The sequence below is a fragment of the Pristiophorus japonicus genome, chromosome 6 (genome assembly GCF_044704955.1).
Source record: "Pristiophorus japonicus isolate sPriJap1 chromosome 6, sPriJap1.hap1, whole genome shotgun sequence".
NCBI lineage: Eukaryota > Metazoa > Chordata > Chondrichthyes > Pristiophoridae > Pristiophorus > Pristiophorus japonicus.
In genome coordinates, this window is record NC_091982.1 from 191647577 (window position 1) to 191673224 (window position 25648).

General features: G+C 50.7%; 1 protein-coding gene across 1 annotated transcript in view; it reads left to right on the forward strand.

The window, feature by feature from the left end:
- pex5la (peroxisomal biogenesis factor 5-like a) overlaps positions 1-25648 on the forward strand; it is a 302502-nt gene that overhangs the window by 215028 nt on the left and 61826 nt on the right. The window contains exons 8-9 of the mRNA XM_070883494.1: positions 3289-3405; positions 3978-4121. Coding sequence (XP_070739595.1) covers positions 3289-3405; positions 3978-4121 — 261 coding nt within the window. The remainder of the gene's footprint in view (positions 1-3288; positions 3406-3977; positions 4122-25648) is intronic.

Sequence of the window (25648 nt, forward strand, 5' to 3'; positions counted from 1 at the left end):
TGTATTCCACCACAATCATGGCCCCTCATATCCCTCACTCTACCATTACCATCAAGCCAGGGAACCAAACCTGGTTCAATGGGGAGTATGCCAGGAGCAGCACCAGGCATTCCTAAAAATGAGATGCCAACCTGGGGAAGCTGCAACACCACATGAATGCTAACAGTTGAAGCAGCATGCTTTCAACAGAACAAAGTGATCCCACAACTGATGGATCAGATCCAAGCTATGCAGGCCTGCCACATCCAGTCGTGAATGGTGCTGGACAATTAAACAACAGGAGGAGGAGGCTCCATGAACATCCTCATCCTTAATGATGACGGAGCCCGACACATGAGTGCAAAAGACAAGGCTGAAGCATTTTCAACCATCTTCAGCCAGAAGTGCCGAGTGGATCACCCATTTCAACCTCCTCCTGAGGTCCCCACCATCACAGAAGCTAGTCTTCAGCCAATTCGATTCACTCCATGTGATATCAAGAAATGGTTGAGAGCACTTGATACAGCAAAGGCTATGGGCCCCGACAACATCCTGGCTGTCATGCTGAAGACTTGTGCGACAGAAATAGCCACCCCTCTAGCCAAGCTGTCCAGTACAGCTACAACACTGGCTTCTACCCGACAATGTGGAAAAAATGGCCCAGGTATGTCCTGTCCACAAAAAGCAAGATAAATCCAATCCGGCCAATTATCACCCCATCAGTCAATATCCTTGAGCTCCCTCAACAGCATTGTTGGGAGTACCTTCACTGCACAGACTGCAGCGTTTCAAGAAGGCGGCTCACCACCATCTTCTCAAGGGCACTTAGGGAATGGCAATAAATGCTGGCTTGCCAGTGACGCCCACATTCCAGGAATAATTAGAAAATTTAGATTCTATTTCTATGGTGATTGCATCTTTCATGTAGTTACTGAAGCAATTACAGAACTAGTCGGGAAATGCAACGTAATGCCACTAAAATTAGATTTTATTTAATTACTTGCCTTTTCTGGAATGGTAAACTGCAAGTAGGTACTTAAGAAATGCAGTCCCCATCATTTACACTGTCCATGCTTACCATGGGCAACCACCTATATCGGGAAAATAGCGCTAGCCATTTGCCAGTACCATAGAAGTTAAGTTCAAAGCCAGAGTTTATAACGTATTAAGCACCTGGCTTTTTCAGCCATACTTTATCATGCCGCTTTCCGGTCTTGTTCTGCCACTTCCGTCATCTCCAGTTCGGTTGGCTCAAAGTTTGTCTCCGTGAGCTTTCAAGTAGTGAAATAGCTCTATTAAAGTGGAGCAGAGAAAATTGCAGACCTGCACCTCAGTACACCCGAGAGTGGCCCCGTGAGCAAGAGATTGGCCGGAACTGTGGCTCTTGATTAGAAAAAGGGAAGAACATGGAATCGCGGTGTAGAATTTCACATCCAGACTGGTCTCACTACTTTCCCAGCTGTTAGAATCAGAGGACAGGTGCAGTTTGTTGCTCCATCGTCTCCATCGCGTATAACAGCCAAATCGTTTAAACACCATCATCATCATAGACACTCCCTCGAACCGAGGATGACTTGCTACCATGCCAAAAAAGGATGAATTCACAGGTGTTTCAATGAAGGACCTAATATTCCAGGTCCAAAACGACATGTTGAAGGGTGGAAGATGCCTGTGCGTGGATTTTTTTAACGTGTGGTGGTCGTTGCACACCAGCCACCACACGGGCCTGACAGAGCTAGGTCTTCGTCCAGGGCCAAGGATTCACCAAGACAACTGGAGACCTGCTCTGCTGCATAGACCTAGTGTGCACACATATCGCAGTGTGGGCTGGCCCCGTGCTGCCCCTGGGCCCTCGTCTCTTCTGGCCCTGAACTCACGACTCTCCTGGGCCCCGATCATATCGCTCCACAATCTCTCGCCACTCCTTTGCCCTGACCTCGCCGCTCCTGCGGTTAAACACCAACACACTTGCTACAAGCAGTGAGGACTGTAATAATAACTTTGAGCAATCAAAAACCTTAAAGGTAAAGTATATAGCACTTTAATTCTTCTAAGATAAAATCAATGTCGTTTAAGAACAATATGAAAGTGTTTAATGGACTTTTCTTATTGTTAACTAATATTTGATAAATGTAAACTTAGTTTAGCCTCTGCAAATCATATAGCTGATAACTATTACAAGGATTTGGTCTGCCTGTAAAGAATTATCCATGCTGGCATTTTAGTTGTTTTCAGTTACTAAATGTTACCTGGTTAATACTAACGTGACGTTATCACACAGTGTCATCTTGTCACTTACAACATATGTGCAATTACCTTGTATCACATAGAAATTACAACACGGAAGGCCATTCAACCCAATCAGTCCATGTTGAAGCTTACAGCCACATAAGCAGTAGTTCTAATCCTATGTTCCTGCTGTGTTACCAGATCCCTATCTTCCAATTTCCTTCGACCACCGATCTAACCTATTCTTAAATGTTGACATGATCTCTGCTTCAATCACTAACTCTAGTAGTGCATTCTACATCCTCACAACCCTCTATTGTAAAAGATTTTGCCTACAATCTGTCCTAAATGTCTTACATTTAATCTTACATCTGTGGCCCTTTGTTCTAGACCCCTCGCTCACAGAAAACAGTGGGGGAGAAATTGCCCTCCATCTAGTTTCAGGCGGATAATTAGAATTCAGCTCTTTAACTATGACACCACCTCCTAGCGCTTTGGGCCTCTGTTTGAGGCAGCGTAGGGATGGGTTTGGGTTGGGAGGGGGGCGCTGCTGATGTCAGCGTGACGCGGATATGCCCCATCATGCTAACGCGTAGCAACATCCCTCCCCTTCAGTTAAAGGGAGGGACGCTCCTAGTGAGGCCTCCGTTGCGCCTACTGGGCCACCAGGGATGGGTTCGGCTGGGCCAGCGATGAAAAGAAAATGGCAGCCGTGGCTGTGCACCCTCCCCACCCAGCCACTGGCAGCTTCCCACCTAGCGAAGTTGTCTTTGGCACTAACAGGCGGCAGCCGCACTCCCGCAGGGTAATTTCCCCCGAGGGGCGGAAAAGTAGCTTCCAAAGAATCATATTTTATGTCAGCTAAAGTAGGCTTATCCTTTCTATTTTGTTCTTAAGTATTCACACTTAAACTTAAACTCAAACTCATCTGGCAAGTACTTCATTGTGCTGTGTTTTATAGAAAACGCATCTGATGCCGAATGAATTGCTGCCAAGTTTTCTCGGTGGTTTTTGAATTGGACACATTTTAGCTTGTGATTGAAGCACTTCAGCTTTTGTATTTTTATTGTTTTCTACCAGTCTGACACAGAATTCTGGGATAAAATGCAGGATGAATGGGAGGAAATGGCACGTAGGAATTGGATTGCAGGAAGTGAACAGCCACCAACAAATACAGCTGTTTCCCCACATGAGAAGGTAATTTAATATCTGACTTTAAAAATAACATATTGCCCTCTAATCAAATTGCTGCAACCAGCAACTACTTGGTTATTTAATTTTCATTTATATTCAAAATCTATCTGAAAATTGTGACAAAGAATTCATGCAGGACAATGATGAGAGTTAATCGGTTGCACAATACAGAAATTAGGAAAATAGAGCAGAAAAGCGCAAAATATTATTGTTTTATTACCTGGATGGATTGTGATCTTCTGCTTCATATCAAACAAGAACCCAAGTAGTAAATGTTGGATTTGATGCGAGTAACTGCAGTACTAACCAGTCAAAACAGCAAATGAATAACGAATGAGGGAGGAGGGAGTCAAAAAAATGTTGAATGGATAATGTTGAGTTAATTATTAATGAAGTGATTTAACTGTTGTAATCAAATAACAATACATAGCAAGGTAATATTGAATAAATTATATGCATTAAAATGTCTATCAAGCCAGTAATCTGGCCAATTTAGGTTGAGAAAGATAAATATCAGCAGTTCTTGCAACCTTTTTACTAGATATTTACTTCACTTTAATTGATCTTTTTTGCAGGGCTATTATTTTCACACTGATAATCCTTTCAAAGACTGGCCCAATGCATTTGAGGAAGCAATAAAAAAGCAGAAAGAGGGAGATCTGCCCAACGCTGTCTTATTGTTAGAATCAGCCGTTTTGCAGGACCCCTATGATGCAGAGGTAGGCTGACAATGTGTATCAATCATAAGTGTATCAAAAAATAAAATATACCAATAATCATGTATTAGAGGTGATATTACTGTGTTTTTACAAGTATGAGATGTATTTTGGTTGTTCTCAAAGGAGTATGATTTATATAAAGATTAGATTTCCTATATATAGACCTACTATTAACCCATAGGGCTCAATTTTCCCCAATTATCTGTGCCGTTTTTTTGGCATGCACCTTTTTTTTTTGGAGTAAATTAAAATCTCCAGGTTTCCATAAAGTTTCTGCGCCAGGGTAATTTACTTAGATTTTTTTAGGCTACGAATTTTTTACCTCATTGGGAGCATAATCTGCCACCCGTGCCAATTCTAGCCATTTAAGCAAGTTTGGCCAAAGACAATTTTTTTTAAGATGGCGTATGTGACCGCTCTGAAAAAACTTCTGGGCAGTTAACAAAATTAGCGCAGTTAAGAGAATCAGTGCAGAAGGCCCAGTTCCACGGCCAGGACAGCAGCGGCAAAGAAAAAAAAAGGGCAGGGGGGCATTCGGTCAGGGCTAGACATGGCAACGGCTCCAGGAAAGGGAGGTCTTTCGGTCTAGGCTAGAAGCGGCACCGGGCACTAACAGGGGAGAGAGGCCTTTCAGCCCAGGCTAGGAGCGGCACTGGCTCTGGGGGGAGGGAGGCCTTTCGGTCTGGGCGAGGAGTGGCACCGACTCCAGGGAAGAGAGACCTTTCAGTTTGGGCCAGGAGCAGCACCGGGCACCGGCTCCGGGGGAGGGAGGCCTTTCGGCCTGGACTAGGAGTGGCACCAGTTCCAGGGGAGGGGGAGGCCTTTCGGCGTGGGCTAGGAGCGGCACGGGCTCCGGGGGGGTTGCTTTTCCAATTAATACAGTTTACAGGATAGACTTTTGGCATAATGACTCTTTAATATTTTCATGTTGGTAAGCTGCTGCCTTAAATAGCTACAAGGTGCTTGTGCAGGTTGCTGTGAGCTGGCTAGAATGTCTTGTATGTTTCACTTTCCAGCCACAGCCCGCAGTGTGTTCCTCGTTACCTTGGCAACCTGATCTTTTCGACGCACATCTTATGCTCCACCCACAGAGTTTAAGGACAACGTGCGCCGGGTCACATTCACAAGTTAAAAACAGGGAAACTTTCAATTTTTTTTTTGCCGTAGACGGGCCCCCCAAAAAATGGGCGTAACTCTTCAAGTATGCTAAAAAACGGCATTGGGGAAAACTGAGCCCTGTTCACTCGACTTCAATGTATTTCTCATCAACTATGTGCTTTGTTAGGGCAGGGGTGGGTTGGAGAACTGCTGTTCTTCAATAAAATTCATCTCGCAGAAATTAAATGGATTATGTTTTAATATATTGCAGTATTAATGGGGCTATGCCTAATGATGCAAAACAGATTATAATGCTGTTTCACCAATTCTAGGAACCTATCCTGAAGCTTGAAACTAATATAGGCCTTGTACAGCAATAACTTGCATTTGTGTCATGCCTTTAACATAGTAAAATGTCCCATGCTGCTCACCTCTAGTAATTCAAACACAAGTCTCTTCATGTGGCCCTGCATTAATGGCATTCTAGATAAGCAGTCAGGAAATGCTTGAGCATCACCAAGGGATGCCTCTTTGAGATTTTCCATGGATTATCCCTCTCTACCTGATCTCCAGTAGATGCTTCTCCACAGGAACATCATATATGCTAACCCTAGCATAACACGCTGACAGTCAGCTTTTTGGAGGCACGGTCAGCACAGAACTATCCTACGATTGTCCTACTAATGGGACTGATGCATGTCATGGCATACTGTAGATGGAATTTTCTCAAGGAATTTCTGTCTGTGGCATGCAGCAGCGGGTCATGATTTCCATCATTATCCACTCCTCCAAATTCCTCCTGCTCTACTCCTGGTGCTACATCCCAACTTACATTATCTATTTCCCCTTGAGTGATAATATCTGAGATGGTGCGTGGGAATGAAAAAAACGAGTGATGGAAGAGATTAGATAGAGGGGATTGCATCAGGGGAAAACTGGGATGGACATTGGTTCAGAATGGGCTTGATAGTAACTTCTTCTCCCTCTGCTTCATCATCTTTGTCATTGTCAACATGAAAGAAGTCCAGTCTCTCCTCTTCTTCATCATTATTGAATCATTGTGGGTGGAGATTAGAGATAGTAAGGGGAAAAAGTCACTGGTGGGCGTAGTTTATAGCCCCCCAAATAATAACTTCACGGTGGGGCGGGCAATAATCAAGGGAATAATGGAGGCATATGAAAAAGGAACAGCAGTAATCATGGGGGATTTTAACCTACATATCGATTGGTCAAATCAAATCGCACGGGGTAGCCTGGAGGAGGAATTCATAGAATGCATACGGGATTGTTTCTTAGAACAGTATGTTACAGAACCTACAAGGGAGCAAGCTATCTTAGATCTGGTCCTGTGTAATGAGACAGGAATAATAAATGATCTCCTACTAAAAGATCCTCTCGGAATGAATGATTACAGTATGGTTGAATTTGTAATACAGATTGAGGGTGAGGAATTAGTGTCTCAAACGAGCGTACTATGCTTAAACAAAGGGGACTACAGTGGGATGAGGGCAGAGTTGGCTAAAATAGACTGGAAACACAGACTAAACGGTGGCACAATTGAGGAACAGTGGAGGACTTTTAAGGAGCTCTTTCATAGTGCTCAACAAAAATATATTCCAGTGAAAAAGAAGGCCGGCAAGAGAAGGGATAACCAGCTGTGGATAACCAAGGAAATAAAGGAGAGTATCAAATTAAAAACCAATGCGTATAAGGTGGCCAAGGTTAGTGGGAAAATAGAAGATTGGGAAAATTTTAAACGACAGCAAAGAATGACTAAGAAAGCAATAAGGAAAGGAAAGATAGATTACGAAGGTAAACTTGCGCAAAACATAAAAACGGATAGTAAAAGCTTTTACAGATATATAAAACGGAAGAGAGTGACTAAAGTAAATGTTGGTCCCTTAGAAGATGAGAAGGGGGATTTAATAATGGGAAATGTGGAAATGGCTGAGACCTTAAACAATTATTTTGCTTCGGTCTTCACAGTGGAAGACACAGAAACCATGCCAGAAATTGCTGGTCACAGGAATGTGGGAAGGGAGGACCTTGAGACAATCACTATCACTAGGGGGGTAGTGCTGGACAGGCTAATGGGACTCAAGGTAGACAAGTCCCCTGGTTCTAATGAAATGCATCCCAGGGTATTAAAAGAGATGGCGGAAGTTATAGCAGATGCATTCGTTATAATCTACCAAAATTCTCTGGATTCTGGGGAGGTACCAGCGGATTGGAAAGCAGCTAATGTAATGCCTCTGTTTAAAAAAGGAGGCAGACAAAAGGCAGGTAACTATAGGCCGGTTAGTTTAACATCTGCAGTGGGGAAAATGCTTGAAGCTATCATTAAGGAAGAAATAGCGGGACATCTAGATAGGAATAGTGCAATCAAGCAGACACAGCATGGATTCATGAAGGGGAAATCGTGTTTAACTAATTTACTGGAATTCTTTGAGGATATAACGAGCATGGTGGATAGAGGTGTACCGATGGATGTGGTGTATTCAGATTTTCAAAAGGCATTCGATAAGGTGCCACACAAAAGGTTACTGCAGAAGATAAAGGTACGCAGAGTCAGAGGAAATGTATTAGCATGGATAGAGAATTGGCTGGCTAACAGAAAGCAGAGAGTCGGGATAAATGGGTCCTTTTCGGAATGGAAGTCGGTGGTTAGTGAACATAAGAACATAAGAATTAGTAACAGGAGTAGGCCATCTAGCCCCTCGAGCCTGCTCCGCCATTCAATAAGATCATGGCTGATCTGGCCGTGGACTCAGCTCCACTTACCCGCCCGCTCCCCGTAAACCTTAATTCGCTTATTGGTTAAAAATCTATCTATCTGTGACTTGAATACATTCAATGATCTTGCCTCAACTGCTTTCTTGGGCAGAGAATTCCACAGATTCACAACCCTCTGGGAGAAGAAATTCCCCCTCAACTCGGTTTTAAATTGGCTCCCCTGTATTTTGAGGCTGTGCCCCCTAGTTCTAGTCTCCCCGACCAGTGGAAACAACCTCTCTGCCTCTATCTTGTCTATCCCTTTCATTATTTTAAATATTTCTATAAGATCACCCCTCATCCTTCTGAACTCCAACGAGTAAAGACCCAGTCTACTCAATTTATCATCATAAGGTAACCCCCTCATCTCCGGAATCAGCAGAGTGAATCATCTCTGTACCCACTCCAAAGCTAGTATATCCTTCCTTAAGTAAGGTGACCAAAACTGCATGCAGTACTCCAGGTGCGGCCTCACCAATACCCTGTACAGTTGCAGAAGGACCTCCCTGCTTTTGTATTCCATCCCTCTCGCAATGAAGGCCAACATTCCATTCACCTTCCTGATTACCTGCTGCACCTGCAAACTAACTTTTTGGGATTCATGCACAAGGACCCCCAGGTCCCTCTGCACCGCAACATGTTATAATTTGTCCCCATTCAAATAATATTCCCTTTTACTGTTTTTTTTTCCCCCAAGGTGGATGACCTCACACTTTCCGACATTGTATTCCATCTGCCAAACCTTAGCCCATTCGCTTAACCTATCTAAATCTCTGCAGCCTCTCTGTGTCCTCTACACAACCTGCTTTCCCACTAATCTTTGTGTCATCTGCAAATTTTGTAACACTACACTCTGTCCCCTCATCCAGGTCATCTATGTATATTGTAAACAGTTGTGGTCCCAGCACCGATCCCTGTGGCACACCACGAACCACCGATTTCCACCCCGAAAAGGACCCATTTATCCCGACTCTCTGCTTTCTGTTCGCCAGCCAATTCTCTATCCATACTAATACATTTCCTCTGACTCCGTGGTGTGCCACAGGGATCGGTGCTGGGACCACAACTGTTTACAATATACATAGATGACCTGGAAGAGGGGGCAGAGTGTAGTGTAATAAAATTTGCAGATGACACAAAGATTAGTGGGAAAGCAGGTTGTGTAGAGGACACAGAGAGGCTGCAGAGATTTAGATAGGTTAAGCGAATGGGCTAAGGTTTGGCAGATGGAATACAATGTTGGAAAGTGTGAGGTCATCCACCTTGGGATAAAAAAACAGTAAAAGGGAATATTACTTGAATGGGGAAAAATTATAACATGTTGCGGTGCAGAGGGATCTGGGGGCCCTTGTGCATGAAACTCTTTTGAGTTTACCTGAAAATAAATATAAACATTAAAACCATGCCACCCGCCTGGGTGACACAGCAGACATTTTCAAGGCCCCCTTTTTTTTTTTCCTTTTTTTTCTTTTTTTGGTTTTTTTTTTTGGGGTGCTAAAATCAAATTTTTCCTTTTTCCAGTGCCCCCTATAAAAGGAGAGGGGGACACGAAAAGCACCGGCAATTAAAACAAATTAAACTTTAAAACGTAAAATCAAATTAAAATTTGGTTGCCGGGCGTGATGATGCACTCCAGTCCCTCCGGTGCCCACCTCTCGCGGAAGGCCGCGAGCGTACCGGTGGACACCGCGTGCTCCATCTCCAAGGACACCCTGGACCGGATGTAAGAGCGAAAGAGAGGCAAGCAGTCAGGTTGAACGACCCCCTCGACCGCCCGCTGCCTGAACCGGCTGATGGCACCCTTGGCCGTGCCCAGGAGCAGTCCTACGAGGAGGCCCTCGGACCTACCCGCTCCCCTCCGCACAGGGTGCCCAAAGATCAGGAGAGTGGGACTGAAGTGCAGCCAGAATTTCAGGAGCAGCCCCTTCAAATAATGGAACAGGGGCTGCAACCTCGTGCACTCAATAAAAACATGGAACACGGACTCCTCCAGACCGCAGAAATTGCAGGCGGCCTGGGAGTCCGTGAACCGGCTTAAAAATTTGTTGCACGGCACTGCTCCGTGCACCACCCTCCAGGCCAAGTCCCCGATGAATAGTGGGAGGACCCCTGCGTAGAGTGCCCTCCATCGGGGACCCCCGCCTCCTCCGGACGGCAAGATGGTACGCCATGGCGTGTCCGGACGGCCGGCGAGGATGGCAAAGTTGAGGGTGTGCAGGAGCAGCCCGTACAGGAAACCCCTCCGCGCGGAACTGAAAGGCACGGAGGGGATTTCCCCGAGGCGGCTCAAGTTGTGAGGCGCCGGCCCCCGAGGGAGGTTCCGGGGTTTGGCGCCGATGAGGAATTCCGTCCGGACGGGGGTCAGTTCGGACGGGATCTCCCCACGTGCTTGAGCCTCCTCGATGCATCTAACGGAGTTAGGGCCCAGAGCTGTTTTTAGCGACTCGATGGCATCGGCCGCGTGGCGGACGTTGGCAGAATTTAGGCGCCGCGCCAGCGTGTCTGGCGCCATCCAGCCCGCTCCTCCGCCATCGAGCAGGTCCCTGACCCTGGTTTCCTCACCAGCCATAGCCCTCTCTTCCGACCGCCACATAAAACCTCGGCCGTGGAGGTACGGATTCCCGAGCAGCGGTTCCTGCAGGACGGCCGCCACTCTAGCCGGCGGAGAGCTGCGCTTGGTGGAGACTTTGTTCCAGACCCTGATGAGTTCCCTTTAAAAGACAGGCAGCTCCCGGAGGGCGGTCCTGGCACCCCCCAAGTTCACAAACAGGAGCTGCGTGTCATAATTGAGGTCGCGCTGCTGGCGGAAGAAATACCTCGCCAGAGCACACCACCTAGGAGGGGGCTCGACGTAAAGGTATCTCTGCAGGGTCTGAAGACGGAAAGTCGCGAGCTGGGCGCTGACGCACACCAACGACTGACCGCCCTCCTCAAGCGGGAGGCTCAAGACCGCAGCAGAGACCCAGTGCTTCCTGTTGTTCCAGAAGAAGTCCACCAGCTTCTTCTGTATCTTGGCGACAAACGCAGGGGGAGGGGTCAAAGTGACCAGCCGGTACCACAGCATTGCGGCCACCAGCTGGTTTATGACTAGCGCTCGACCCCTGTAGGAGAGCACTCGGAGCAGTCCTGTCCTGCGCCCTAGGCGAGCGGCGACCTTGGCCTCCAGCTCCTGCCAGTTCGCCGGCCAGGCTCCCTCGTCGGGGCTAAGGTAGACTCCCAGATAGAGGAGATGGGTCGTGCTCCAGGCAAAAGGCCTGAGCTCCTCCGGCAGGGAGTCCACCCGCCACTGACCCACCAGGAGTCCGGAACATTTCTCCCAGTTGATCCTGGCGGAGGACGCGGCCGAGTAAATCTCCTGGCACTCACGCATCCTCCGCAGGTCAGCGGGATCCTCTACCGCGAGGAGCACGTCATCGGCGTAAGCCGAGAGGACGACCTCCACGCCCGGCCCTTGCAGAGCCAGTCCCGTCAACCTCGTCCGCAAGAGGCGCAGGAAAGGCTCCACGCAAACGGCGTATAACTGGCCGGACATGGGGCATCCCTGGCGCACCCCTCTCCTAAAGCGAAGGGGCGCCGTCAAGGACCCGTTAACCTTAATCAGACACTCCGCGGCAGCGTACAAAAGTCGGATCCGGGCGACGAAATGCGTCCCGAACCCGAAAGCGCGCAGAGTTCCGAGCAGATAGTCGTGATCCACCCTGTCGAACGGCTTCTCTTGGTCGAGGGATAGGAAGGCGACCGACAGACCAGCCTCCTGGGAACAATGGATGAGGTCCCGGACCAGATGGATGTTATCGTGGATTGTCCGGCCCGGGACCGTGTAGGACTGGTCGGGGTGGATCATGTGGTCCAGCACGGCACCAAGGCGAGCAGACATCGCCCTGGCGAAGATTTTGTAGTCCGTGCTGAGGAGGGAGACCGGGCGCCAGTTCTTAAGGAGGCGGAGATCGCCCTTCTTAGGCAGCAGGACGATGACTGCCCTGCGCCAAAAGAGGGGCATCTCCCCGGTCGCCAGACTTTCCCCCAGGACCCGCGCGTAGTCGCTCCCCAGGACGTCCCAGAACGCCCTGTGGAACTCCACGGTCAGCCCGTCCAGCCCCGGGGATTTTCCCCTCGAGAGCTGGGTGAGGGCACCGGTCAGCTCCGCCAGGCTTAGCGGAGCTTCCAGATTTTCGGCGCCCTCCGGGCTGACCTTCGGCAGGTCCTCCCACAAAACTCTACGCGCTTCCTCGCTGGACGGATCCGGAGAGAACAGAGCCCCGTAATATTCACGGGCCCTGTTGTTGACGCCCTCCAGATCCGAGACGAGAGAGCCGTCGTCGGCCAGCAGCGTCAAGAGCTGCTTACGGACACTCTGCCTTTTTTCCAGCGAGTAGAAGAAGGGGGAGCCGCGGTCCAGATCCCGCAGGAACCGGATCCGCGACCTCACGAACGCGCCTCGGGACCCGACGAGCTGCAGGTCCTTCAGCGCGGCCTTCTTCGCTTCGTACACCGTCCGCAGGGCCGGGTCCTGGACGACTTGACCGAGACGGGCTTCCAGGTCGAGCACCTCTTTTTCTAGGCGCCCGACTCTGGCCGCCCGCCTCTTGGTCGACCCCCTCGCGTACTCTTGACAGAAGACGCGGACGTGAGTCTTGCCCACGTCCCACCATAGCCTCAAGGAGGGGAAACCCCCTGCTTCCTTCTCCAGTCGGACCAGAATCGACGGAACGAGTCCTGGAACCGCACGTCCTCCAGCAGCCGGTTGTTAAAGTGCCAGTACGTGGACCCCGTCCTCGCGCAGAGCGAAGCGAGCTCCGCCCACACCAGGTGGTGGTCCGAACACGGCACCGGCCGCATGGAGGCCTCCGGGACGCAGGAAACGTACGCCCGAGGCACGTAAAGGCAGTCGACTCTAGACCATCCAACTCCAGGCCTCACCCAAGTAAAGGCGCTGGAGTCGGGGTGGAGATTTCGCCAGACATCCACCAAGTCGAAGGACCCGACCAGGTCCCTCAACTTCTCCATCGCCGTCATGCACTGCGGGGCACCGGAGCGGTCCCTCGCCTCGAGGGTGCAGTTAAAATCCCCCCCGAGGACAATGCAGTCGCCGACGTCGACGGAGCCAAGAAGAGCGGACACCTCTTCAAAGAAGCGCGTTTGCTGCGGGCCGGGCTGAGGGGCGTACACGTTCACGAGATGGAGCGGCACGTCCCCCAGGCGAACCGTTACGTGCAGCAAGCGGCCTGGCACGGGCTCCTCGACCCCCAAGATCTCCGGCTGAAAATGCGGGCCCAGCAAGATGGCCACCCCACTAGAAATGGCGGTGAGGTGGCTCATGCGGACCTCTCCTTGCCATTCCAGGAGCCACGTGGCTTCGTCTCCCGGAACGGTGTGGGTTTCTTGCAGGAAGCACACCGCATATTTCCCCTCCCGCAGGAGCGAAAAATTGTCAAATCTACGGCGTGCCCCTCTGCCGCCGTTGATGTTGAGGCTGGCTATGGTTATCTTCATGGCAAAAGCATAGTGCAACCTCTACCTTAACCTATTGTGGGGGAGGGAGCGGAGTCTTTTGTTGAACTCCGCTCCCTCCGCAGCCCAGCGAGGAGTCCCTCGAGCTCGCGCAGCTCAAGGTGTTGCGCCTTTGTCAAGGGCCCGCCCGCGGCCAAGGTTTTGACGGCGGCGCGGACGGACCCCTTGATCAGCGCTGGCTCGGACCATTTTTCCAGGGCCAGTCGGGCTTGGTTGCAGCGTCCCCGGCTCTGGGCCAAAAAGTCCCGGAGTTCCTTTGCAGGAATGAGGATGGTCTCGGCGGCGGCCGCGAGCAGATCCACCGCCTCGCTGGCGGTGGTCTCTAGGTCTTCACCCGCGTCCCCCACCGAGTCCCCGTCCTCCTCCGGGAGGTGGCCGCCAGCAGCCGGCCCATCGACCGCACAAGGTACGGCAAATGAACCGGCCGCTCCAACCGGCCCTGGCTCTGCCCCGATCCCACCCCCAGGATCGTCGGCAGAGGAGTCCCCACTGGGCTCTTTTAAAAATGGTGCTGGGTCAGGAAATGACAGCGGAAGGGGTTCCCCCTCCGCCCCAGGAACCGGAGAACAAGGAGAGACCCGGCCATAGGAAATCCCCAGGCTCTCCAAGTGCTCCAGCTCCACAGCAAGAGGCGAGGGTGGGTGTTCCTCCCCCTCCCCGCTGCCACCCCCCGGCCCAGCATCCACAGTTTCATTAAAATCACTCATTTGTGTTTCTGCCGGGTCGAGCGACTCCCGGGGGCAGTTGATTAATAGCTGGGCGGGCTCAGATTCGGCCTTTTCGGCCCCGCCCGCCTCAGTCCCCGGGACGCCCGGCCCGGCGGCAATGCATTCTTCCGCTGGCCCCACGCCCCCCACGACAGGCAGATCTTCCACTCCATCCCCAGGAGGCAGCGGCTGGGCAGCCTCGACTGCCTCACCCTCCCCGGGGACAGACTCCTCGCGCCTGCAGCGCAATTTGGGAGCGCTGATGGGGGACGCGGGACACGCGGCGGGCACCGCCTCCTCCGCGGAGGGATGTTATTCCCCCTCCGCCTCATTGGGACGGTGCCTCTTTTTGTTCCTGGGGGCGCGCGAAGGCAGGGAGACCTCCATGTCTGCCGAAGCCTCCCGCTCCGCCCCCCCCTTTTCCTTTTCTTGCCCGCGCCCGGGCCCCTCTGCGGTATTGGTCAAGGGCTCAGGCACGGGCTCAGGGCACCCCGCGCTCGCCGGTGACGGGGTTGGGCTGAGCGCGATGGTCAAATTTTCTGGCGCACTGAGGGGATCCGCCTCTGGGTGTTTTGCCTTCTTCCGCGCCTTCTTACCGGTCGGACGCTCTCCCTCCCGCCCGCCAGAGGCCGTGAAAACAAAGGCCCCCGACGATGCCCGCGCACCCATGGCTCCCGGCACGCGGACGCAACTAGGGGGAGGGGTGGCGGCGGCGCCAGCCTTGGCCGCCTTCGGTGGTTTGGCGGCCTTGGAGGCGGGGCAGTTCTTGCGAACGTGCCCCACCTCCCTACAGGCATGGCACCGCACGCCGTCCGACGTCCAGAAGACGCGGTAGGCAGTCCCCTTGTGCACCACATTAAAGTTCCCCTCGGTCGTCTCCTCCCGCGCCAGCCGGACAAAGAGCTGGCGGCGGAAGGAGAACACGTGGCGCAGGCTGTTCTCCCGGAGGCCAAGCGGTATGGGGTTGATCCCCGACCTTACCTCCCCCAGTTGGTGTAGGTGAGGGAGGAGGAGCTCAGCGGGAACAAAGGGCGGGACGTTCGATACGATGACCCTCTGCGCGGTGGCCTCGAGAGGATCCACCGGCAGGAACGTCCCGCCCACCGTGAGCCCCTTTTCGAGGGCCAGGGACACCGCCCGCTCCGACCCCAGGAAGAACACGGCCTTCCCAGACATCTTGGAGGCTGCGACAATGGCCGAGGGGCCGACTACCCCAGCCATCGCCCGCACGCACTCCTCAATGCTCATTGTGGGGTGAGTGTAGCTCTTGACCCCGTGTTTTTTTGTAATTAGTCTGAATGGTGGCAGGGCAGCGGGTGGCGCAGGAGGTGCCATGGAAGCGGTTGCCACCTGCGCATATGTCTTCGCTGGCCCTACCACCGGCGTGGATGGGGTCGCCATCACGGGGTCCCTTTCAGGGCTACACCCACCCCAAAGTCACAGGCCTTAATGGTCTTTATTAGCCTCGTTGGTGTTTGAACAGAGGGAGCTCTGAAAGAGGCACACCTCTCCCCTAGTTAATGATTGGGGAGGGGTCTTGTTCCCTCTGCTCAGTGTCTTAATTGTTTTTTTTTTAAATTCGGAGGAAGGGCTCTCAGAGAGAGAGGGGAGAGACAGAGAGAGAGAGATAGAGATAGAGAGAGGGGTGTGGGAAAGAGGGAGGCTGTGAGGGCAGGTCTCCCCTCACAGCAATGGGTGGGTGCACTCCCCAGATGGCAAAAAAAAAACAAAGCACAGTCTTTGGGGTGGTCTTCAGGTGGGGGGAGAAGATGTCTTCACCTGGGGCAGCTAGAGCCACCCAGGCACACACTCCTAACGATGTTCAATAGGTGATTAAATATTCTTCAGCCAGGTAGCTCCAGCTATCCCAGGCTAGGCAATGGGGGGGGAGGGGTGTTTCAATTGTGTGTGGGGCCTAGTTGTAAGCAAGGCCCCCACACACACTTCCACACACACACACCCCCGGCGATGTTCCGGCCCTCAAGTTATCTTCTTTCCTCCCCCCACCGATACAACAAAGTCTATTGGGAAATGCACCAAAACACACCCACCTGTCGAAGATGTGGAAATGACTCTCCCTCCTTCCACACTGGATGGTGTTTCCTCAGGTTGTTCTTTCCCCCTCTCTCCAACTCTCTGTAGTTGTAATAAATGATAATTGTTCAGCTCTCCTCCTCTCCCTCCGGATGTTGAATGGGTAGCAAGCTAGCCCTTTCCTCCTATTCCTGGGCTGGTCTCAGGGCTCTCAAGGCCTTCCAAAACAGGAGCAAAAGTTGATAGCTCCTTCTCTCACTGCTCACTCAGCCAACTGAGCAGGACACGCCTCCACTGCTCCACGATTGGTCCTTGTGCATGAAACTCTTTTTGGAGTTCACCTGCAAAACATAAAACATTAAACGGTGCCACCCGACCTGGGTGACACTCCAGACATTTACAAGGCCCTTTTTTTTTCCCCCCTTTTTTTTTTGTGTTTTTCTTTTTTTGGTTTTTTTTTTTGGGCACTAAAATCACAATTTTCCCCAGTGCCCCCTATAAAAGGGAAGGGGGACACTAAAAGCACCGGCAATTAAAACAAATTAAACTTTAAAACGTAAAATCAAATTAAAATTTGGTTGCCGGGCGTGATGATGCACTCCAGTCCCTCCGGTGCCCACCTCTCGCGGAAGGCCGCGAGCGTACCGGTGGACACCGCGTGCTCCATCTCCAAGGACACCCTGGACCGGATGTAAGAGCGGAAGAGAGGCAGGCAGTCAGGTTGAACGACCCCCTCGACCGCCCGCTGCCTGGACCGGCTGATGGCACCCTTGGCCGTGCCCAGGAGCAGTCCTACAAGGAGGCCCTCGGACCTACCCGCTCCCCTCCGCACAGGGTGCCCAAAGATCAGGAGAGTGGGACTGAAGTGCAGCCAGAATTTCAGGAGCAGCCCCTTCAAATAATGGAACAGGGGCTGCAACCTCGTGCACTCAATAAAAACATGGAACACGGACTCCTCCAGATCGCAGAAATTGCAGGCGGCCTGGGATTCCGTGAACCGGTTTAAAAATTTGTTGCACGGCACTGCTCCGTGCACCACCCTCCAGGCCAAGTCCCCGATGAATAGTGGGAGGACCCCTGCGTAGAGTGCCCTCCATCGGGGACCCCCGCCTCCTCCGGACGGCAAGATGGTACGCCATGGCGTGTCCGGACGGCCGGCGAGGATGGCAAAGTTGAGGGTGTGCAGGAGCAGCCCGTACAGGAAACCCCTCCGCGCGGAACTGAAAGGCACGGAGGGGATTTCCCCGAGGCGGCTCAAGTTGTGAGGCGCCGGCCCCCGAGGGAGGTTCCGGGGTTTGGCGCCGATGAGGAATTCCGTCCGGACGGGGGTCAGTTCGGACGGGATCTCCCCACGTGCTTGAGCCTCCTCGATGCACCTAACGGAGTCAGGGCCCAGAGCTGTTTTTAGCGACTCGATGGCATCGGCCGCGTGGCGGACGTTGGCAGAGTTTAGGCGCCGCGCCAGCGTGTCTGGCGCCATCCAGCCCGCTCCTCCGCCATCGAGCAGGTCCCTGACCCTGGTCACCTCACCAGCCACAGCCCTCTCTTCCGACCGCCACATGAAACCTCGGCCGTGGAGGTACGGATTCCCGAGCAGCGGCTCCTGCAGGACGGCCGCCACTCCAGCCGGCGGAGAGCTGCGCTTGGTGGAGACTTTGTTCCAGACCCTGATGAGTTCCCTGTAAAAGACAGGCAGCTCCCGGAGGGCGGTCCTGGCACCCCCCCAAGTTCACAAACAGGAGCTGCGTGTCATAATTGAGGTCGTGCTGCTGGCGGAAGAAATACCTCGCCAGAGCACACCACCTAGGAGGGGGCTCGATGTAAAGGTATCTCTGCAGGGTCTGAAGACGGAAAGTCGCGAGCTGGGCGCTGACGCACACCAACGACTGACCGCCCTCCTCAAGCGGGAGTCTCAGGACCGCGGCAGAGACCCAGTGCTTCCTGTTGTTCCAGAAGAAGTCCACCAGCTTCTTCTGTATCTTGGCGACAAACGCAGGGGGAGGGGTCAAAGTGACCAGCCGGTACCACAACATTGCGGCCACCAGCTGGTTTATGACTAGCGCTCGACCCCTGTAGGACAGCACTCGGAGCAGTCCTGTCCAGCGCCCTAGGCGAGCGGCGACCTTGGCCTCCAGCTCCTGCCAGTTCGCCGGCCAGGCTCCCTCGTCGGGGCTAAGGTAGACTCCCAGATAGAGGAGATGGGTCGTGCTCCAGGCAAAAGGCCTGAGCTCCTCCGGCAGGGAGTCCACCCGCCACTGACCCACCAGGTGTCCGGAACATTTCTCCCAGTTGATCCTGGCGGAGGACGCGGCCGAGTAAATCTCCTGGCACTCACGCATCCTCCGCAGGTCAGCGGGATCCTCTACCGCGAGGAGCACGTCATCGGCGTAAGCCGAGAGGACGACCTCCACGCCCGGCCCTTGCAGAGCCAGTCCCGTCAACCTCGTCCGCAAGAGGCGCAGGAAAGGCTCCACGCAAACGGCGTATAACTGGCCGGACATGGGGCATCCCTGGCGCACCCCTCTCCTAAAGCGAAGGGGCGCTGTCAAGGACCCGTCAACCTTAATCAGACACTCCGCGGCGGCGTACAAAAGTCGGATCCGGGCGACGAAATGCGTCCCGAACCCGAAAGCGCGCAGAGTTCCCTGTCGAACGCCTTCTCTTGGTCGAGGGATAGGAAGGCGACCAACAGACCAGCCTCCTGGGAACAATGGATGAGGTCCCGGACCAGATGGATGTTATCGTGGATTGTCCGGCCCGGGACCGTGTATGACTGGTCGGGGTGGATCATGTGGTCCAGCACGGCACCAAGGCGAGCAGACATCGCCCTGGCAAAGATTTTGTAGTCCGTGCTGAGGAGGGAGACCGGGCGCCAGTCCTTGTGCATGAATCCCAAAAAGTTAGTTTGCAGGTGCAGCAGGTAATCAGGAAGGCGAACGGAATGTTGGCCTTCATTGCGAGAGGGATGGAGTACAAAAGCAGGGAGGTCCTTCTGCAACTGTACAGGGTATTGGTGAGGCCGCACCTGGAGTACTGCGTGCAGTTTTGGTCACCTTACTTAAGGAAGGATATACTAGCTTTGGAGGGGGTACAGAGATGATTCACTCTGTTGATTCCGGAGATGAGGAGGTTACCTTATGATGATAGATTGAGTAGACTGGGTCTTTACTCGTTGGAGTTCAGAAGGATGAGGGGTGATCTTATAGAAACATTTAAAATAATGAAAGGGATAGACAAGATAGAGGCAGAGAGGTTGTTTCCACTGGTCGGGGAGACTAGAACTAGGGGGCACAGACTCAAAATACAGGGGAGCCAATTTAAAACCGAGTTGAGGGGGAATTTCTTCTCCCAGAGGGTTGTGAATCTGTGGAATTCTCTGCCCAAGGAAGTAGTTGAGGCTAGCTCATTGAATGTATTCAAGTCACAGATAGATAGATTTTTAACCAATAAGGGAATTAAGGGTTCTGGGGAGCGGGCGGGTAAGTGGAGCTGAGTCCACGGCCAGATCAGCCATGATCTTGTTGAATGGCGGAGCAGGCTCGAGGGGCTAGATGGCCTACTCCTGTTCCTAATTCTTATGTTCTTATGTCTTCCTCCTCTGCCCCCTGTTTCTTTGTGGTTCATCTGCAGGAAAGGAGATGTGCGAGCTAGGAATGGGTGACCATATCCCTCACGGGAATAAGGCTACAGAGAAGGTGGTTTAAGAAATGCTATGGTGACTGTGTAGGTATGCCATCACAAACCTGCTGCCAGCATTGTGGCTTTAATCTCCCACTGCAAGAATAGAGTCCATACCCATCAGCTCCATGGAATGCTCCTCAGGGGGTAATCTCTTGACATTAGGGATGCCCTTTCCGATGCCTGACTCCCACAGGCATTGCACGCAAGTTTCTCCTGCAATTTGATGTGAGTGAATTAGGTCAACGGTAGTAATTGAAGACTATTTCCGAGATGTCATTGGACAGTTAATGTAAGTAATTTGGTGGTATCATCTTGAAGTAGTGGAAGAGGTTTGAGGATTGTATATGCAAGTAATTGCTGTTTGGGGAGATAGCTACACATACTGTAAGATCCTTAGGTAATGCCCTTTTTAGCCAGACAGCAGTGTGAAGGGTTAGTTATGTGGCTCTTAATTTTAGAGGGTAAAGAATGCCAAAGGAAGAAAGGGGAGAGTAGCCAGTGCATTAACTTAACCTGCCCTGGTCGGATCATTCAACTAGTTGCCTCACTGCTCTGCAGTTCTGGTGGTGAGAGTTGGCACTGAATTACACGCTCTACATAGAATCGAATCTCAGAATGACATAGCACAGAAGGAGGCCATTCAGCCCATCATGCCTGTGCCAGCTCTTTGTAAGAGCTACACAATTAATTCCACTCTCCTGCCTTTTCCCCGTAGCCCTGCAAATTTTTCCTCTTCAAGTATTTATCCAATGCTTTTTTGAAAGTTATTATTAAATCTGCTTCCACCACCTTTTCAAGCAATGCATTCCAAATCATCAAAACTTGCTGCTCTATATAAAATAAAAACTCTCTGTCACTTAGAACATAAGAAATATGAGCAGCAGTAAACCATACGGCCCCTCGAGCCTGCTCCGCTATTCAATAAGATCATGGCTCATCATCAAGCTCAACTGCACTTTCCCGCCTGATCTCCATATCCCTTGATTCCCCTGGAATCCAAAAACCTATCTATCTCCGCCTTGCATATAGTCAAAGATTCAGCATCCACAGCCCTCTGGGGCAGAGAATTCCAAAGATTTGCAACCCTCTAAGTGAAGAAATTCCACATCGGTCTTAAATTGTCTACCCCTTATCCTGAGACTATGCCCCCTAGTTCTAGACACTCCAACCAGGGGAAACAACCTCTCAGCATCTACCTTGTCAATCCCTCTGGTTCTTTAGCCAATTACCTTAAATCTGTGTCCTTTGGTTACCAACCTCTCTGCCACTAGAAACAGTTTCTCTATTCAAAATCATGTAAGGTTTTAACACCTCTATTAAATCTGTCTTTAGAACCTTCTCTTATCTAAGGAGAACAACCCCAGTTTAAGAACATAAAAACATAAAAAATAGGAGCAGGAATAGGCCATTTGACCCCTCAAGCCTGCTCCGCTATTCAGTAAGATCATGGCTGATCTGATCTCTCCAGGTAACAAAATTCTGGTCGACCATTTAAAGTGTAGTGAATGAATCCCTGTGTGATATCACAACAACTTCCATTTATATTGCGCCTTTAACATTGTAAAACATCCCAAGGTGCATTATCAAACAAAATTTGACACTGTCACATGATGAAGTATTCAGACAAATGACCAAAAGCTTGGTTAAAGAGGTAGGTTTTAAGGAGCGTCAGAAAGGAAGAAAGAGTGACGGAGGGGTTTAGGGAGGGAATTCCAGAGCTTGGGGCCTGGGCAACTGAAGGCATAGCTGCCAATACTGGAGCGATGAAAATTGGGAATGTGCAAAAGGCTAGAATTGAAGGAACACAGAGATATGAGGTTTGTAGGGCTGGAGGAGCTTAGATATAGGGAGGGGCGAGGCTATGGAGGGTTTTGAAAACCAGGATGAGAATCTTTAAATCAATATAATGTAACTATCAGATTATGTGAAGTACAGACAAAGCAAGGATGTGCTGAGTTTGAGTAACATTTGCTGCTACAAACCAACTAAGCTATCCATAGTAAAAACTTTATTGCATGCTAAGATCTAACTCTAGCAGGAACTGGTGGAATCTTCAGGGCAACAGTGGAGACTGGTTATGCTGGGTTTCTTCCATTTCTGAGAGCTTCCTTAGTGCCTTGTAAAGGATGGAACTTCTGTTTTTCCCTTACAAAGCAGATGACTGGCAGGGACTCCCCAAATGAGAGTTTCATGCACCTGGTCTTGGAAGGGGACTTGACATCACAGTGGTGTCCTTGTGCTTGTGTCCAATAACGTGAAGCATACCGGTCTCTACAATAGCATGTGTGAGCCCCAGTAGTGGATCGAAGCCAGGTAATCAGCCTGGACGCCCTAAGACTTTGACAATTTTTAGTGGATCAGCCTCTTGCTCAGGGTCGATTGCATCACATTCGAGGTTGAGGAGGTTGTCTGGGCATGTGAAATATATCCAAAGCGTCATTTACACCCACCTACCTCATGTCAATAAGATGCACTTCCATTGACCGAACAGACTCGAGCAAATTTGCGGCCCTATTTCCCACAATCCTCAGGATGGTCCTAATTGACTGTAAAGCGCTTAAGTACTTTTGAAGATTTGTCATCTTGTAATGTAGAGAAACGAAGCAGATAATTTGTGCATAACAAGATTCCACAAAAAGCAATAAGATAATAACCAGATAATCTGTTTTCTGTGATATTGGTTAAAGGATAAGTATTGTCCAGGACACCAGGGAGAACTACACTGCTCTTCTTTGAATAGTGCCATGAAATCTTTTAAGTCCACCTGAGAGGGCAGATGGGACCTCAGTTTAATATCTCATCTGAAAGATGGCACTTCTGACAATGCAGTACTCCCTCAGTGTCAGCTTAGATTTTGTGCTAAAGACTCTGGAGTTGGACTTCAACCCACAACCTTCTGACTCAGAGGCAGGACTCATACAATTGAGGCTAATACAACAAAAACTCCAAATAGGATGGCATATTGATGTAATTCAGAGCTCCAAAATACCGCATCATGGCATCCATCTACAAAGGAATACTCCAAGTAAAAAGCGGGCACTTCCTCACAGCAAAGGAGGTTAAAGGCAGCAGGAAAATCATCAGGCTATTCATATCTTCATTACCATCTATATAGCACAATTGACAGAGGCTTGGGACTAGACCTCTAGCCTGTCCTCTCTACCCAGGGCACATGAGAACAAGGAAATAAGTGAAATACATTTCTAAAGAGAAGATTTTAGACGAACAGTTCAAATGTTGTAAATTGTTTTGCGTTGTTTTATTTTTAAGAAGCTTCCACCAATCCGAGAGATCATAAAAGAATTCTACAATGTGTATCCTTTATTGATTTTTAAAAAATCTATAAACACTAGGGGCTAGAAATCCGCCAGGTTTGCGCCCATTTTAGCACCATTTTTGAGCAGTAAAAGTGTGTTTTTTGGCGGTAAATAAATGTATCCCCATTTTGCAAGTTTCGGCAGTGATTTAGCGCTGGCATAAAAATGATCAGACGCCTTTTTTTGCCATTTTATGACATCAATCGTCGTGCAATGATCTGCTAGCGCCATTTTTGTGAAATCCACCAATATCGCCATTTTTAGTGCCGGCAAAAAAACCCGCCCAAAAAAATCAAGTCTTACCAGGTCGGAAAAACGGAACAAGAGTTCAGTGCAGAAAAGGATTTGGAGGGAAGGCTGCATTTTACAGATTGAGCTTTTTATGAGTTTATACTTCATTATTAAGGACATTTTAAAAAATGGGGCCTATGCTATCTCTGCCATTATTGCTGGCTGCTTTTGCTATGCCACACAGAGCTGGAAGGAGGCTTATTCAACAGAATTATGAGCGTAATCGAAGAACTCGCAGATGTATGGGGAGGAGGCCTTACCCCCAACAAATTTAACATGGAACAGTGCTCATACCTGCACCTGTCTGAGGCACAGTGCATGAAGAGGCTGCGCTTTCGAAAAGAGGTGATCACAGATATATGCCAGCTCATAAAGGCAGATGTACAGCCTACAAGCAGGAAAAGGACTGCACTGCTCGTTGACTGCGGCACTTGCCTTCTATGCCTCCGGCTCTTTTCAGGCATTAGCAGGGAACATATGCTGCATCTCTCAGCATGCTACACATTGCTGCATTCGCCAGGTGACTACTGCATTATATGCATGTAGGATGGACTTCATAAACTTCCAAATGACCAAGGAGACACAGAATGAGAGGGCTATAGATTTTGCCTGAATTGCTGGCTTCCCCAAGGTACAGACTGCCATTGACTGTAGGCACATCACCCTGCGAGCACCTTTACAGGATCCAGAGTTTTACCGAAACCGAAAGGGATTCCACTCGCTTAACGTACAAATCGTCTGCAACCATACTCAGCTCATTATGGCAGTAAATGCACAATCTCCAGGGAGCATCCATGATGCTTTCATCTTGCGTGAGAGCAGTGTCTCACACCTGTTTGAGCGTCAGCCGAGAGCAGTGTCTCACACTTGACTAAGCTTCAGCCACAAGGCCAGAGCTGGATGCTGGGGGACGAAGGTTATGTATGGCCTCACCACCTGGCTCATGAACTCCCCCTCCACAACCCTTGGACAGAAGCTGAGTATCGCTACAAAGCAGCCATTTAGCCACACACAATATAGTCGAAAAGACAAGTAGAGTGCTTAAGCAGCGCTTCCGATGCCTCGACCACTCTGGAGGCTGCCTGCAATACTGCCCTCAGCAGGTCTCTGAGTTCATTGTGGTGTGCTGCATGCTACACAACTTAGCCATCATGAGGGGAGAGGATTTGCCATTGGGGATTGCAGAACCACCTCAGGAGAGAGGGGAGGAGGAAGACGAGGTGCCTGTGATGAACCCATGCCACCATCACCCCCACCACGACAGGGGAGGCCTCGTGGAGCTTTTGCCACTGCAAAAACCTTGCATCAGCAGCTGATAATTCAATGCTTTGCATGAAGGCTGAACGGCACATTTGACTGCCCACTCTATCCCACCATGATCACAATTTCCCCTTGTTATTCTGCAAATGAGACACTGCACAAGATTGGTTAGGGTGAAAAAAATAATTTAAATTTATTAAAATGTTTACATTAATGAAACTTTGTCAACTTTATTTAAATAACAGAACAACCACCCCTGCACCAAACATCCTTCAGCTGCAACCACCTTTACCCTCCTAATTTGAACCCCCCTGCCTCTACCCACGTTGGGCTCCAAGATGTCTTTTAGCAACGCACCCAGGGCGCCGGTGTTGTTGGAGGAGAGACGTAAGAGACGCCATTGGACCCCCTGGAGAAGCTGGGGCTGCGGAAAGCCCGACTTCTGAATGGCAAGCCTGTTGCTCAGCCTCACCACTCATTGGTGCTGTCAGCCTGGGTGGCATGACTCTGGGGACTGGAGTTCTGTGAGTCAAGACTGTCAGTTGCCGCTGGGCATTGACCGCCTCGGTGTTCTCCTAGAAGCTGCGAAAAACCTTCCCTTATATCCGCAGATACTGCTGCAATCTTTGCGGAGATCCCACCCAAGACCTCGAGGAGCTGTCAGCTGAGCAGGATGCTCTCCCCAGATAGTCCCACCAAATCCAGGTGCGCGTCTACCTGCCTTTCATCAGACCGGCTTTGCCGACTCAGCCTCTGCAGAGATGATATATGGGATTCCACCCTGGGGGTTTGTTGCTGCAACCCACTGGGACCCAGGGCCTCAGATGCTGGATAACCAAGGAATGCGGTGTCCTCA